This window comes from Acinonyx jubatus, chromosome C2 (assembly GCF_027475565.1).
Source record: "Acinonyx jubatus isolate Ajub_Pintada_27869175 chromosome C2, VMU_Ajub_asm_v1.0, whole genome shotgun sequence".
Taxonomy (NCBI): Eukaryota; Metazoa; Chordata; class Mammalia; order Carnivora; family Felidae; genus Acinonyx; species Acinonyx jubatus.
In genome coordinates this window covers 139,958,200-139,975,014 of record NC_069384.1, presented here as the reverse complement: position 1 = coordinate 139,975,014, position 16,815 = coordinate 139,958,200, and the positions used below count along the sequence as shown (strand labels likewise).

General features: G+C 36.2%; 1 protein-coding gene across 4 annotated transcripts in view; it reads left to right on the top strand.

Annotated features, from left to right (window-relative positions):
- The window catches only part of NGLY1 (N-glycanase 1), a 61,923-nt gene extending 45,691 nt beyond the window's left edge, over window positions 1-16,232 (top strand). For 2 of the 4 annotated variants that reach the window (XM_027040923.2, XM_027040921.2), the window contains 5 exons: window positions 1,328-1,438; window positions 2,720-2,884; window positions 6,931-7,116; window positions 14,986-15,163; window positions 15,533-16,232. In XM_027040923.2, the coding sequence (XP_026896724.2) occupies window positions 1,328-1,438; window positions 2,720-2,884; window positions 6,931-7,116; window positions 14,986-15,163; window positions 15,533-15,708 (816 nt within the window). In that variant the 3' untranslated portion in view covers window positions 15,709-16,232. The remainder of the gene's footprint in view (window positions 1-1,327; window positions 1,439-2,719; window positions 2,885-6,930; window positions 7,117-14,985; window positions 15,164-15,532) is intronic. The other 2 variants (XM_027040922.2, XM_027040925.2) reach the window with 2 other exon arrangements.
- Window positions 16,233-16,815: the final 583 nt, after the last annotated feature.

Sequence of the window (16,815 nt, the reverse complement as noted above, 5' to 3'; positions counted from 1 at the left end):
CTGATGACAAATGATGCCAGGTATCCTCTTGTGTGCTTATTTGCCATGCATCCTCCTCTTTGTCCATTTTTTTTTAAGTTGGGTTGTTCATTTTTTTATTGTTGAGTTTTGAGAATTCTTTATATATTCTGCATATAAGTCGTTTTTCAAATAAATGCTTTGCAAAGATTTTCTCCTTGTCTGTGGCATGTCTTTTCATTCTGTTACAGAGTGACTTTTGAAGAGACAAAATTGAGAAAGTCCAGATTATCAATTTGTTCTTTCAGGGATTGTGCTATTTTCCTTTTAAAATGAGGTATCGTCTGCATATAACACTGTATAGTTGCACATATACAGCATAACGATTCAGTATTCGTATAGATGATGAAATGATGGATTGTGCTTTTTGATGTTATATCTAAGCAAGTTTTGCCTAGCCCAAGTCAGAATGATTTTTTCGTGTGTTTTCTTTTAAAAGTTTTATACTTTCAGTTTTACATTTGGGTCTGTCATCCATTTTGAGTTAATTTTTGTGTATAGTACAGTGTGTGGATCGAAAGTCATTATTTGCCAGATAGATGACAGATTGTTCTAGCATCATTTGTTGAAAAGGTTTTCTTTTTCCATTGACTTGTTTTTGTACCTTTGTCAAAAGTTAGTTATTTGATATAAATTTAATACAGTAAAAATGGAAAAAGTTTTTATTAGTTGAATATTATGAAATTAACTTTGTAGATAAGTTTTAAAAAGCTAAGTATTCTGAAAATCTCATTTTATCAGTCTTTCTTAGAAGTATACCTGTTAGAGCAGTGCCTGGGTGGCTCAGTTGGTTAAGCGTCCAACTTCAGCTCAGGTCATGATCTCACAGTTTCTAAGTTTGAGCCCCGCATCGGGCTGTGTGCTGACAGCTCAGAGCCTGGAGCCTGCTTTGGATTCTGTCTCCCTCTTTCTCTGCCTTCCCCCACTCACGCTCTCTCTCAAAAATAAACAAACATAAAATTAAAAACATATATACATGTTAGAAAATGAATAAAAAGCATATTTTTTATTTTTCTCTGCAGGTTTTAAAATTTCAAGCAAAGGATAGCATTTTAAAAATCTATTTAAGAATTCTGTACATTCTAAGAGCACCTGGGTGGCTTAGTCAGTTAAATGTCTGACTCTGGATCTCAGCTCGGATCTTCATCTCAGGGTCATGAGCTAAGCCCCCACTTTGGCTCCAACGTGGGCATGAGGTCTACTTAAAAAAAACAAACAAAAAAAAACAGATAAGAATTACAAACGTTCTAGACAGCAGATTAAGGTTGATGGTTGTAATCTTGTCAACTGTTGTATTCTGTAATTTGAGGTGGTTGATGTCACTTGGCGATACTCTTGTAAACATGAGGAGGTAATCTCCAGAAGAACTGAGGTTAAAGAAGAATTACTTCGAGAAACTATTAATGGACTTAATAAGCAGGTATGGGTATTTGTCATTTTTGAGAAGACATTTGAAGTTTTTTATATAATCAAGAATGGCCAGTTTTTAACCCATTGAAGTTCTTAAAGTAATAGCATTACTTTGCAAGCAAAAGTATTTTAATATGTTAAATGTCTTTTCGTTCATTGAAAATTTTGAGGACCCCTTTTAAATATTGTGAGTGTTTTATGCATTAAATTGTCACATCTCAAAGTTTAGTGAAACAAAATTTCAATGTATGTAATACTAGGCATCAAAAGTATGTTGCTTTATTTTTCAAAGAAATTATGTCTTGAATATAATTACACACACTTGTCCAAGTGTGGAAACTTTTGAAACAAAGCACAGGAAATTGTTAACAATGACTACTTTTGAAAAGAGGAACTGGAAGTTCAAAAAGGAAGATTTGGTTTTTATTTTATATCCGTTTGGTAGTATTGAAATTTTTTACTATTACACATGTGTGGGTTCTTCTGTGATTTAAAAGCCAGACCATCAATTTTGTTTCTTGGCAGGCAGTTAGAATCACCTTAACCCGGTGGTTGAGATTCAGGGTGAAGTTTCCATCTGTTTGGAATTTCACCTTCTGATGTGCAGCCCTTCAAAGATCCTAAACTGAATATCTGGAGTATTAACTAGAGCTTCTCACCTTGAAATGCTCTGAACTCCGCTGTATTTACTCCACAGTACTGTGATTCTGTAAAAATTCTGCTGTGTTTTTCAGCACGTTAGCTGTCATTTTGTGCTTGGCTTCTCTCCCTCTTTAGCTCCTACCAGTTAATAATTGGCAAATGCCTGGAAGGGAAAAGAGGTGGAGCATGTTCAGTTCACCTGAATTCATTTCTTTCCTTGGGATCTTAGCTTCTACAGCTGTGCTTGCCTTGGTAGCCTTCTGTTGCATTTAAACAGGGGTTTGTTTGTGTCTGCATGTAATGTTTTGCCCAGCTTTGTACCTTTTCTCAGTAGGACAGTTGGTCTGACACAAGGTAGTCTATCGTAGCTGGAAGCAGAAATTGCCACCTTCATTTTAAATGTAGGACAGTAAAGATCATGAAGAGTTGGATATGGATCTTAAATGATTTCTTCACATAACATTTGTAAAATTATTTTCAGTTTTCCACAGTGACCTATTACTTTTCCAAATAACTACATGTGAACAAAAAGTTGGTTACGTCTGTCAGGATCCCATTAAAATATGAATGTTTTAAGTATGCACTTACTTAGAGATGGACCTCTGCACTTCCCTAATCTTAATGACTTTTTTTAAAACATGAATTACAGAGGCAAATATCTTTGTCGGAAAACAGAAGAAAAGAACTTCTCCAGAGGATAATCGTGGAACTTGTTGAATTTATATCTCCCAAAACCCCTAAGCCTGGAGAACTTGGTGGAAGAATATCTGGGTCAGTGGCTTGGAGAATAGCCCGAGGTGAAATGGGTCTAGAGGTATTTAATTCATTATAGCATCATAATCTTTTCACTTGACTGCTTCCTATAGTGTGCTCTTTACTTACAGAAAAATGCATTCGCCAGGACCTTTCAGTTAACTTTTTACAGTAATTGTGAAAAGACATAAACGTTTGAAGAGAAGCAATAATTGATTGACATAGTATATTCACATGCAGGAGTAAGGAAAGCATTTTAAAATGGGATTTTCCTATGTAAATTTTTAGTATAGTATAACTGTTACTAAAGTACATACAGAAAAAATGCACAAATTATAAGTGTGTATAGCTTAACAAATTTGTGCAAATTGAACATCCATGTAACCACCAACCAGAGTGGCAGATAGGCCACCAGAATCCCAGGAATGGCCATGAGTTCCCTTCCGGTCACTTCTCCCACCACTAAGAGTATCCATTATCCTGGTTTCTAACCTCATAGATTGATTTTGCCTATTATTGTGCTTTATGTAAATGGCATTGTACCATATGTACTCTTTGGTGAGGAGTTTTTTTCTTTTAACATTACTTCATGAAATTTAGACTTGTTGCTGCATGGTTATGGCACATTTTTTCTCACTGATATATAATAATGTATAAATGCAGTTTATCCGTGCCACCATTGATGGGCATTTGAGTTTCCAGGTCTTGGATGTTAAAAGTTGTACTGCTGTGAACATTTATGTACATGTTTTCAGTGAATGTATTTATGCATTTGACTTTGATGTATACCTAGGAGTGGAATTGCTAGGTCATAGAGTAGCAGTATGTTCAGTTTGGGTAGATATGGCCAAGCAGTTTTCCAAAGTGGTTGTGCCAGTTTACACTCTGACCAGCCGCGAGTGAGAGTTTGTCACATATTTGCCTGTAGTTGGTATTGTCTTTTTCATTTTAGCAGTTCTGGTGGTGTGTAGTACTATTATATTGTGGCTTTACCTTGCATTTTTGCATTTACCTTGATGACTAATGAAGTTGAATGCCTGTCCTGTAAATTTTTGGATATCATCTTTTGGGAAGTGCCTGTTTAAGTTTTTCAAAATAAGATTTTATACATTTTAGAAAGGCTTGTTTTACCTTGTTAGAAATTTTTTTATAGTACAATGAGACAAATAATAGAATCTGGATAATTCAGTGAAGGAAAGTGTTTATTTCTTGTTATTTACTTGCCTATACCTGTTATTGGCTAGAAATGATCATTGCTGCTGTGATTACTATTGCCAAATTTATATTAAGACATTCTCTCTTGATTAATGTCCCCAAATTAAATACTGAACAATGGACATATGCCTGTAGTTAGGGGCTAGGTGAGAAGCAATGTGTCTGTAATGAACAGTAAGAAAGTACAGTAGACTGTCCCTTGCCCTTAGGGAACTTAAAGTTGACTCATAAATGTCTAAGAAGGTATGTAATGAAAAATGCTTGGAAGGAAAATACCCACCACAGTATCATATCAAACAATTCCAAACAAAATAGAGTTTATATCTACTTTTTCTAGATTTGCCATTGTTGCAACTAATTTCTCCAATAAAGGAATATGTCCAAAATGGGTTGATTATCCCCAGTAAACTTTATGTTTGCTTTTTAATTTACTTCATCATCTTTAGGAAGCAGTTGGAAGGGTTGGTTCAGCCATAGAATTACACGATCTAAATTCAACAGATAATTCAAATCACTGCTGATGCAGTGCAAGTTACAAGTATAAATCTAAATGAAGCCAATTTAAAAGAGCTAATTTAATTCACAGCTGTGTTCAATTTAAATAAAACGTCGATATTATTTAGGTCTTTATTCTTTTTTCTTTTTATGGATGGATGTGCTTCCTCTTGTATGGCATATAAGTTGATTAAACTTTAAAAATATGAATTGGGTCATATGCCTGGATTATCTTCCCTTTTGAAATTTTTTTTTAAAACTTCTGTTACTGGAGACCATTAGGGTCATGGATTTAAAAAATCATTTTCCTCTTTAGAAGTAGATGTTCATTTTAAAAGTTAATTGAAAAATGTTAGTCCTAAAAAATTATGGAACTCTACCTTGAAATCATTTGGAAAAAGAAGGAAACATTGGTGATATCATTTCAGAAAGAAAAGTTTATCTTAATCTTAGAATTAAAAGATTTTATGAAATATTAATGTTATTCTGAATCTAGATTATTCAGTTGCATACACAATTATGTTCAGTAGCATAAATATTTTTCTTTTCTCTTTGGTAATTAGTTATCCTTTGTTAAATAGTAGATAATGCTACTTTTGAATTTTATTTCCATTGAGTTTATGTCAGCACCCTAAAATATTTTTGATAAAGAAGAAAAGAATTGCGGAGTTTTGTTATATGCTTGTTTTGAAGTTATAATCCGTAATTATAAATCAATTTCTAAAAAGAAGCTGCTTTTTTTTTAAACCTTGTTAACAGTGATATTCATAGGTTCTACTAGGGAATTCTGTTTTTCATACATTTTATACTACTGTTTAATAATTCCAACAGTGATATATACACACACAAACATTATTTTTTCTCTTTTTGTTTCTAAGATGTTTTCTATTTTGCTTATTGATTGTTAATGCATTTGAAGTTTTCATATTGTTTAATACCTAGTACCCAATGTTTAACAAGAAAGCATTGCCTACTATTTTGATTGATTAGCAAATACTGTGGCAAGACATTGACACAGACTAGAGCACTGGTTCTCAGTGGTGGTTGATTTCGCCTTCCAGGGGATATTTGGCAATGTCTGGAGACATTTTTGGTTGTCACATCTGGGCGGAGGGGTGCCACTGCCATCAAATGGACAGAGGCCTGGGCTGCTGCTAAACAACCTGCAATGTACTGGGCAGCCCTTACTACAAAGAATTAATTGTCTGGCCCAGATGCTACTATGCCCATGTCTAAAGGACAGGGACCAGTGTTTTAGTGGCATATAAAGATGTGGGATAGGGGCGCCTGAGTGGCTCAGTCAGTTGAGCGTCCGACTTCGGCTCAGGTCATGATCTGACAGCTTGTGAGTTCGAGCCCCACGTCGGGCTCTGTGCTGACCGCTCAGAGCCTGGAGACACAGATTCTGTGTCTTTCTCTCCCTCTCTGCCCCCTCCCCCGCTCACACTCTGTCTCTGTCTCTCAAAAATAAATAAATATTAAAAAAAAATTTTTTTTAAGATGTGGGATAAATGTATCATCTTTCTCAAACTTTAGATTCCCTCAGTGATTTCAGATTTCTAGGGATTGATTTTCATTACAATAAACATGGATTTATTTGGGGGCTAGGATGCAAATTTTTCCTGGAATTTTAAGGTAAAACATGAGCTTCACACATGTAGAAGTTTGTTTCAAGCTGTGTATCCCAGGCACTCTCCTACCTTAGAGTATCAAGAAAGGACACTGATGAATGGCTTTGAGGCCTGAAAGAAGAGAAAGAATCAAGTATATGGAGAGTAGGAAAACAACATTCCAGATAGCAGGAACAGCATGTCAAGACCCTGAGGCAGGAACTAGCTGGACCTTTTTGAGGAGCTAATGGAAGACTACCATGAGATTGGTTTGAGAAGTAAGCAGGGAATAGATCATTTAGAGCCCTGTTAGCCTTGGTGAAGGTTTGGAGTTTAAGTACAGTGGGAAGTCATTGGAGTGAGCTAAGCAAGAAAGTGACATATCCCAATTTACATTTCTAGAAAATCACTTTCATTACTATGTGGAGCTTGGATAGGAAAGGTAAGAGTTGATAGCTGGGAGTCAACTTTAGGAGACAACTGAAGGAGTCCAGTTTGGAGATGTTGGTGATAGAAATGAACAAAAGTAAATGAATTTAGGTTGAACATAAATCACAACAATATAAATCAGAGCTATGGTTTATACTTCTCATTTTCTGTTTAGTAATTTTTGGAGCTATATCCACATCATACTAATCATATTTAACCTATAAAATGTTTTCCAAACTTTTTAATGGCACCAAGTCTTCATTTTCAAGTTGAAGGAATCTCTTAACCACTGGATGTAGCAGTTCTTCATATGTAGTCTTCCATTATGTTGAAAAACTAATTCTGCTTTCTTTTTAAGAGAAAAGAAACCCTGCTCATTCCCTCTGAAAATGAGAAGATTTCCAAACAGCTCCACCTTTGTTATAATATTGTGAAAGATCGTTATGTCCGAGTTTCAAATAATAATCAAACCATTTCTGGATGGGAGAATGGTGTGTGGAAAATGGAATCCATATTCAGAAAAGTTGAAACAGACTGGAACATGGTAATTTCCTGCATGAAGCTGTTTAAAAACTTTGTCATTGGTTTTAAACAAACATAGATTGGCTTCATTTTTCAGTTGTGTATAATGTGAAAACTGATATATCAAAAGTATTTTTAGTAATCCTTAAACCTGTAAAAGAAATCCTGCTCCCAATGTTTAATCAGAAGTCCATAAAACAGTTGTGCATTTATATCAAGGAAGCATCCATTTTCATCAAAGAGGCTGAATTTAATTCATTCATGGGGAAAAAGAATCACATATATGACCAACTTGTGACTGATTTTTTGCATGAATATATAAAATACATTGTTATTTAATCCTTTCACAGATACTTGTTGATTGCCTACTAAATGCACATTTAATCCAAAGTCCCAAGAGCTAAGCATTTAACATGCTTTCATTTCATAAGAATGTGGATGATTGAACAGTAATACTGGCTATTTCTTCTTTGTGTCCTGAAAAAGAAAGAAATGGATGCCGGACTATAATATTTCACTTATACCAGCTTGCACATTGTTTTCACATGTTCCCAGTTAATAGTAAGAAGCTTTGCTTTTAAAGTGTCCTACCACTTAGACACACACCAAAAATAAACTCAAAACTATTCACATGACCTCAGCAGATCTAACCATATTATTGATAGATTTTCATAGGAATTAGTGAACTTAGAGGGAGCTTTTAAAGTTAACTTGCCAGGATGTTTGGGAAGGGAAGTTGCTCATTTGCAGGACACATTGGCTAGATTTAAAGAGCGAGTCACAGGTTAGCAGCTGCTAGTGTATAGGAGCATCTACAATATGCTTGTCACCGTGCTAGGCATTAGTCAAAGTGCAGAAGACGTAAGGGTAAGATCCCTGCTTTTTTTTTTTTTTTTTCCAGTCATAAGTTTTTGTTGTAAAATTTACCTTGGTGCTTGTTTTGGTGACCTTTTTAAATTACACTAAGAATAACTTGCCAACGTTAATAAAATTGTATAAATTATTCCTCTTGAGTTAAAGAAGAACATAAAAAATAGAGCAAGGTGAAAATTTAAATTTTAAGATATGTATATCTATAATTGATTATACAGTTAATGAGGAAGGGTAAACTTCTCTGGAAGACTATCCTTAGCCTGAAAGTTCTTCTGAACAGAAAGCAGGATAGGATAGACATGTTATTTATCCAAGGACTAAGCTGTCATTGCGGAACTAAAGAAAAAGTATGCCTTTTTCCTAACCAGCAGTGTTAATGGAGAAAATTAATGGAAAAAAAACAATGACATGCTGCAGAAGATGTGATGTGATGAGAAGCAGGTCGATTCTGTCTTATTCACTCATTTGTTCATCAGCAAACATTTACTAAATGTCTGTTATGTCAGGCATTGTTCTTGGCTCCATGGATAAAAAGATAAAGATACGGTTTCTGCCCTCACAATCTAACAGGGAAAGCCGAAGCACAAACAGCCATCTTACCCAGGATGCAGAGTGCTATAATAAGGATATCAACACATTGCTATGGAAACACCAAGGAGGGAGTAATTAGCTCTGGCTGTGGGAGTTGGGGATAGCTCTGTAGAGCAGGAGACATTTGAGCTGGACGCTGAAGGATGAGTAGGTGTTCATAAAGCAAGGGAACAGTAGGGGAAAAGCATAGATTACATGGCATGTTTTGAGTTCTCTAAATAGACCATTGTGCCCATAGGGTATATTGTATGAGTAAGATTTAAATAATGTAAATGAGATGCAGAGGCCATTAAATAAAAAAACGCTCCTACTCAATTAAAGTTTATGCCTTGATTTACCTTTACAAGGGGTATCACTTTTTAAAAGTTGAATGAATCTTTGTCCAGTTATAATATTTAATACTAAATGAAGAAAAATAGTTGAATCTTAATTACCCCTATAGAGTCTAATAACTCAGAAGTAATATATTGCCATTGAAACATTGAATTTTCCACCTAGAAATAAGTCAATATTTTTAGTTTTGTACTAGCATGTTTCCAATTAGGGATTCTCTAGGTCCACTAAATAGAAAAAGAAACCTAACCTACCTATTTCCCACCACACCTTTCCTCAGTAACCTCCAGCCTGGAATCATGACAGCACATGCAGCCTGCTCTCAGATATTTAGAACAGATTCTTACCGTCTCAAAGAGCTAGTCTCCCAGGTACACAGAGACTTACTAAATTTTACTACTTAGCAAATACATTGTTCAGTGATGTCTAATTTGGAAGAAATATAAAAAGCTGAATCAAGAAAACCAGTATGCCTTTTAGGAGGCAGGTGACAACACCTTGATAAAAGTGTTAATAGCTTCCTAACTAGTCTTTCTGCATCTGCTCTGGTCCCTTCATAGTTGTTTTCCATGGTGTAAGGCAGAAAAGCATTTTCTAAACCCCAGTCATTACTGAGTGCTCTTAGGACAAGAAACAACTCAAGTCTCTTCTGAGTCTGGCCTCTGCCTTCTTGGCCTCGCCTTGCTCCATGGTACCCTCTTGCTCTGCATTGCAGCTGCATTGCCCTTCTCACCTCTCCACAGGACTTCTTTTACTTTCCTTTTTGTTAGATTCACTTATTCCTTTCCTTCGAGCTTGGTGTAAGCCTCACTCCCTCCAGTCCCAGCTAGCTGGATTCATTTCTCCCTTTATTTATTCACTGTACCATGTACCCCTCCTTCTTGACATTTATTCAACAAATATAATAGATTATTTGTCTCTATCCTACCAGATTGTAAACATTCTCATAGAAAAGACTTTGTCTTTCTACTCCCTTGTCCTCTCAGTATGCATCTATCTAGCATAGTGCCTGAGAAATATTTAGTAAAGATGGCTGGATGCAAGAAAGAATTTTTGAATGTATATGGCGTAAATTCTATACCACCCTCAAACTGTGTAGGGTATCAAAAATAATCTATCTTCATTTGGATTGCCCCTTGCATGTTTTTAAGTACTTTGCATTTTTGCAAAGTATTGTTTTTGTCAGTAGAGTCATTTTAGCACTTTTTGGGGTATGGCATTAGTCATTAGTCATTCAGTAAGTGTGCATTGTCAGACATTGTGCTTGGATGTGATATGATGTGCTTGGATGTGCTTGGACATGATGTAATGTTAAATTAAGAGTCAAGCATCAAGGTGAGCTTAGACTAGTGAAGGAAAAAGACATGGACCAGCTGTTTAGATTGGTGAGATGACTGGTAGAAGAATATGGGTCTGTATATGACTCCAAGGGAGAGAAGACAGAAGGAAGAGCCACTCTCCCTTCTTGAGTCAGAGATGACCTTGCAGAAGAACTAATATCTGGATAGGCTTTTAGAGAAGGAGGCAGTGGACGAGTTTCTCAGTGTGGAGACAGGATGTAGAAGGAGCATGAGATAGAGCATGTGCAAAAACACTGAGGTGAGAAACGTCTGGTATATTCAGGGGAAAGTAGTAGGGAATATGGAGGAGAATGGTGGGAAATGAGACTAGAGAGGTAAACAGTAGTCAAGTTCCAAGGACTTTGATTACCTTGCAGTTATATAACAGGAAACCACGAGAGATTTCAGACAAAGGAAGGATAAGATCACACTAGTGATCAGAGGTAATTCAGAGGCTGCCGGTAGGAGAAATAGACAGAGTATAGAAAGATACTAATGCAGTGGGGACTGACCGATTCATGTTTGACTTCAGTGATAAAATGGAATAACCGAAATAAGATTAATGAGCAATACCAACCAGTCTATAAGTATTAAATTAAAATCTCTTGAAATATAGCTGTTCTTTTAGGTATCTGTAGGCATGACTAACTGTAGAGTGCTGCACAGTAAACTTAATTAGAGTTCATCTTGACAGGCAAAACAGAAGAATCATTTTAAGAGTATAGTGAAGAACAGCTTCAACAGTGCAGCACAAACCTCCGGAAAACCATAACAGTGGACAAAACAGCCTGGCATGTAGTAATCAGACACCCTTTAAGTGAAGATCTGTAGGACGTGAAATACATAAAACATAAAGAAGCTGACATGCAAATTGTTCTCAATCTTGAAAATAGTGGTTACAGCCATAATCCAAAGGACAAGTTTACATTGTGTACATTGTTAGGGGCAAAGCTTAGACTTTCCAGCCACAGACAGACTGGTTTTGTTCTCACCCACAGGTTGTGATCTGCCTGTTCTGTGTGTGCGTTACAGTTGCCAAAAAGGGACAGGGATAGGTCACCGGAGGGAGAGGTGGGGTGCTGTGTAGATTTCGGGTCTGTGGAAGGAAAACTCCATGACTTCTGATTTTATTGTCCCTGCTGCGAAAGTGAGGTGGCTCAGTAGTCCCTGAAATTGCAAGACCAAGCAGGTACAACTTGCCCACAGCAAGTGATACCTATGCATTAAAAAACCAACATCCAAAAATTTGTCTAAGGTAACACTCAAGAAGTTAGGAGCAACCAGTAGTTACAAAAAAAATGGTTTGTTTTTTCATCTAGACAAAGCAATTGAATATTTGAGAGCTTATAAAATGCTTTTTTCTCCTAAATAAATTATAAGTACTGGTTCTGTTGCTATTATACAGAGAGGACTACGGTTGGGTGTTTATATAAATCTTACTGTTTTGGCATATTTCAAATGATCAAACTGAGTATATATATGCTTGGTAACTTCTACCTCTAAAAACGCTGAGTTAGGGGTGCCTTGGTGGCTCAGTCGGTTGGGCGACCGATTTTGGCTCAGGTCATGATCTCACACTTTGTGAGTTCGAGCCCTGCGTCGAAACTCTGTAAGTATAGTTTTAAAAGTAAAATGTAAGGGAAAACTGTAAGTATAGTTTTAAAAGTAAAATGAAAGTATTCGTGAGGAAATGTTAGGCTGACAGCTCAGAGCCTGGAGCCTGCTTCTGATTCTGTGTCTCCCTCTCTCTCTGCCCCTCCCCCACTCATGCTCTGTCTCTCTCTGTCTCAGAAATAAATAAACATTAAAATAAATTAATTAGTTAAATAAAAATGCTGAGTTAAAATAACTTGGTTAAAATGGTACAGAAAATAATATTGTGAGAAAAAAGTGACATGAATTTTCAATATCAGTAGTCTTTTATTTCCATATACTGTTTCTTTAGCCTGGGAGACCTTTTATTTTTTCACAATGTGTTTGAATGTTTATTTAAGCATTTAAGAGTTCAGTGATGAATTCCATCCTGTCCTTTAACTTTTTTGGTCTTAAAAACTGATGCCTTTAGGACTGAAAAATGTAAATTATAGAAAAAGCAGTTCTGTCAGACATGTTCAACAGCTATTGAAAACCTTCTTATGATAGTTAAAGTTGTGGCCCAGACCCTCTTGGTATAATTAAGATAATTCTAATCTCGGGGCACCTGGGTGGCTAAGTCGGTTAAACATCCAACTTCAGCTCAGGTCATGATTTCACAGTTTGTTGGTTTGAGCCCCACACCAGGCTCTGCGCTGACAGCTCAGAGCCTAGAGCCTGCTTCGGATTCTGTGTCTCCCTTTCTCTCTCTGCCCCTCCCCTGCTCATGTTCTCTCACTCTCTCAACAACAAATAAACATTAAAAATTAAAAACAAAAAAAAAAGTTCTGGGGGTAAGCTAGAAATTTGAAATTACCCTAACATCAATCTTTCATATTTTACGTCCACACTTTGGCAAGGGTGGGACGGGGGAGGGGGAGCTTTTATTAGACTACTGAGCTCTAAAAAGACTTAAAACATAAAATATATATATGTATATATAGAGAGAGAGAGACATATGTATATATATAGAGAGAGACATATATACGTATGTATAGAGAGAGAGACATAAATTTGAATGTATTTATTTGTCTTAAGATAATTTTCCCCTGGTCTTTTCGTTTCTCTAGCCACCTTTCTTCCAATAACTGTTTGGCTCATCTTTTCCAGATAACCCCCTTTACTAGCCACTCCTTTGAAAGAGTAATTAAGCTACAGATAATCCCTGTAAATGGCCAGGAGTTTAGGTTTAGTGCATGAGCCAGTTACTTGCTGTACATCCTAGACCATGCAAATGATAGGAAGGAAGTGAGCCTTTAAAAACATTAATTAGCATGAATAGACACTTCTCTAAAGAAGACATCCAGATGGCCAACAGGCACATGAAAAGATGCTCAACGTCACTCCTCATCAGGGAAATACAAATCAAAACCACACTCAGATGTCACCTCACGCCAGTCAGAGTGGCCAAAAAGAACAAATCAGGAGACTATAGATGCTGGAGAGGATGTGGAGAAATGGGAACCCTCTTGCACTGTTGGTGGGAATGCAAACTGGTTCAGCCGCTCTGGAAAACTGTGTGGAGGTTCCTCAAAAAATTAAAAATCGATCTACTCTATGACCCAGCAGTAGCACTGCTAGGAATTTACCCAAGGGATACAGGAGTACTGATGCATAGGGGCACTTGGACCCCAATGTTTATAGCAGCACTCTCAACAATAGCCAAATTGTGGAAAGAGCCTAAATGTCCATCAACTGATGAATGGATAAAGAAATTGTGGTTTATATACACAATGGAGTACTACACGGCAATGAGAAAGAATGAAATATGGCCCTTTGTAGCAACGTGGATAGAACTGGAGAGTGTTATGCTAAGTGAAATAAGCCATACAGAGAAAGACAGATACCTTATGTTTTCACTCTTATGTGGATCCTGAGAAACTTAACAGAAACCCATGGGGGAGGGGAAGGAAAAAAAAAAAAAAAGAGGTTAGAGTGGGAGAGAGCCAAACCATAAGAGACTCTTAAAAACTGAGAACAAACTGAGGGTTGATGGGGGGTGAGAGGCAGGGGAGGGTGGGTGATGGTATTGAAGAGGGCACTTTTTGGGATGAGCACTGGGTGTTGTATGGAAACCAATTTGACAATACATTTCATTAAAAAAATAAAATAAATAAAAAATAAATAAAAACATTAATTAGGCAGTTGGAGAAAGATGAGCATAAAGTCATGACTATTCATGGTAAGTGCAGTGTAAATGAGGAAAGGGTTTTTTTCCAGACTTATTTCAAAGAAATACATGATTATTGTGTGAGTTTGAACATCAGGGATAAGTGATTAAAGAGTCAGATTCTTGGGGCACCTGGGTGGCTCAGGACTGTCTCTCTCCCTCTCTCTCTGGCCTTCCCCTGCTTGCTGTCTATCTCTCTCTCAAAATAAAGATAAACTTTAAAAAATATATATTTTTTAAGAAGTAAATAAAAAGAGATTCTCGGGGGTTGAGCCTGATTGAAATGGAGTTACTGTGAAAGACCAAGGCTGTGGATGTCAATGTTAATGTCCACATCTTCTAGAATGTAGATGAAACTATGCAAGGAAATGAGCTGAAAGCAGCCAGTAACCTTGGCTGCCTTAAGTAGTATACATTTAAAGTGGTAAGGATCACTGATAATGAAGGAATGGGGGCATACTATTTGAAGAGGCAAGCATGAATACTACCTTTTAAACCATTACTTAGCATTGACTGAGTTATTTTCTTGACTTCTCACTCTAGAAAAGCTTGTCTGAAAATCCACACTTAGAAAAGAAGATATAGAATAATTGCATTTAAAAGGATTCTTCATTTTCAGCAGGACTTCTCCTAAAGTTCATATTAAATAGCTGGGCTTTACTAATTTAAAAAAAAAAAATAAGATTTACCAAAATTTGGTTAGCATGCACCCCTTAGCAATGTACTTAACGGGGCACCTGTATCCAAGTTTCTTTCTTCCAGAGCAAAAGATGCTGTAGGAAAAATTGCTGACAAGATGAGAAATGTTACCAGTAAAAATCTCAGTGGGAAAAAACTAGGTGTTCAGAGCATCTGTAGTATAGTACCCTATGACAGTAAGACTTTGACTACATGTGTATTCTACACTACTTTATTATTTCTGACAGTTCTTGCTCTCCCTCCTCCTTTGTAGGTATATTTAGCCCGAAAAGAAGGATCGTCTTACGCTTACATTTCCTGGAAGTTTGAGTGTGGGTCAGTTGGCTTCAAAGTAGATAGCGTTTCCATTAGAACGAGTAGTCAAACCTTTCAAACTGGAACAATACAGTGGAAATTGCGATCTGACTCAGCACAAGTAGAACTGTCAGGCGGTAAGCATTTGGAGAATTAATCACGATGTATATAGTTAACACTCTGAAGAATAATCGTACTTATTTGAGGGTTCCATACCCAAGAGCCATTCGTACTCTGCAGTAAAAAATTTAAAAAAAATTTAATTAAAACTTGTATAACCTCATTCTGATAGAAAGGCTTACGTTTTTTATTGTGAAACACAAACGGATGAAGAAAGATTATTTCTTTGTTTCAAAGGACACATTCCCTCCCTAAGGAATCATTGTATTTATTTTTTAAGGGTTGGTTTTTACCTACGTGTTAGGCATATAATATATATAAGCTATTTCTTTATATTCTTTAAGTTACCAAAAGCAGAGTGTTAATTTTTTTTTTTCCTCCAACAGATAAAACTCTTCGCTCCTATCATGATTTTTCTGGTGCCACTGAAGTTATTTTGGAAGCAGAATTAAGCAGAGGAGATGGTGTTGTTGCTTGGCAACATACTCAGCTGTTTAGACAAAGCTTAAATGACCATGAAGAAAATTGTTTGGAGATAATTATAAAATTCAGTGACCTTTGAGAACCTGAACATTATAGAAAAGCTGACAATAATCAAAGATTTACTGTGTTCTAAAGTAGTCTGTGGGTTCAGTGCATGCTTAGTTGGCTATTTACTACCCTCTGCTAGCCTATTTCTTTGGCTAGCTGTCCATCATGTACCCCTCAGGAAAATATATCTTTGTACTACGGACCATCGAAACCTTGAATTAAAAGCTCCCTTCCATATGTGACTGTAATTTGAAGTAAAGTCTTATTGCCTCAATATGAGATTTTAATCTAAAAACTGTAAGTATAGTTTTAAAAGTAAAATGAAGGTATTCGTGATGAAATGCTATTCATGATTATGATATAATCTTAAGCTAATAATAGTAATTTGACATTTTTTGATTGGCCATTAATTTCTTCATAAATAATTAGGTTTCCTAAGATTTTTAATTTTTAATAAATGTGAAAGTATAGTATCTCATAAGTTATAATGCATGAACATTTTTATGATTGTAAATACATAGGCATTTAAGAAATAAAATGAATTATTTTGTCGTATCATTTTAGTGGTTACTTTGACTAAATAAGAATCTTTAATAAGTATGCTAAACATTGAAAACTGCTGGGATAGATAAGAGTTATGAAAACATTTAACACTGGCTGCATAAATTCAGAGATACATTATAAATCCATGTGTAGACACTGTAGAATATGCTTTACTTTGGAGTTTACTTTTGAGTATTTCTATCTACCTCATTGAATAAATATCTGTTCTTGTCTTTGAAACTGTGTAACTAGATTATGCAGTACATGCTGTTTCAAGAGTTTTTGGTGTGTTCCATGTAACCTCTCCAATTAAATGTATTAAGCATTTGTGTGCAAGTGTGGTGATAGTGCTGAAGGAGGCAGTGGTGAGAAGGGTAGGCTCCTGTCCTCTCACTATCTTTGTGATGTTCTACAAAGCGAGTTCTCAATCTTTTTTTTTTTTTTTTTAATTTTTTTCCGCTAATGTTTGTTTATTTTCGAGAGGGAGAGACAGGGCGCGAGCAGGGGAGGGGCATAAAGAGAGAGAGACACAGAATCCAAAGCAGTCTCCAGGCTCTGAGCTGTCAGCCCAGAGCCTGATACAGGGCTCGAACTT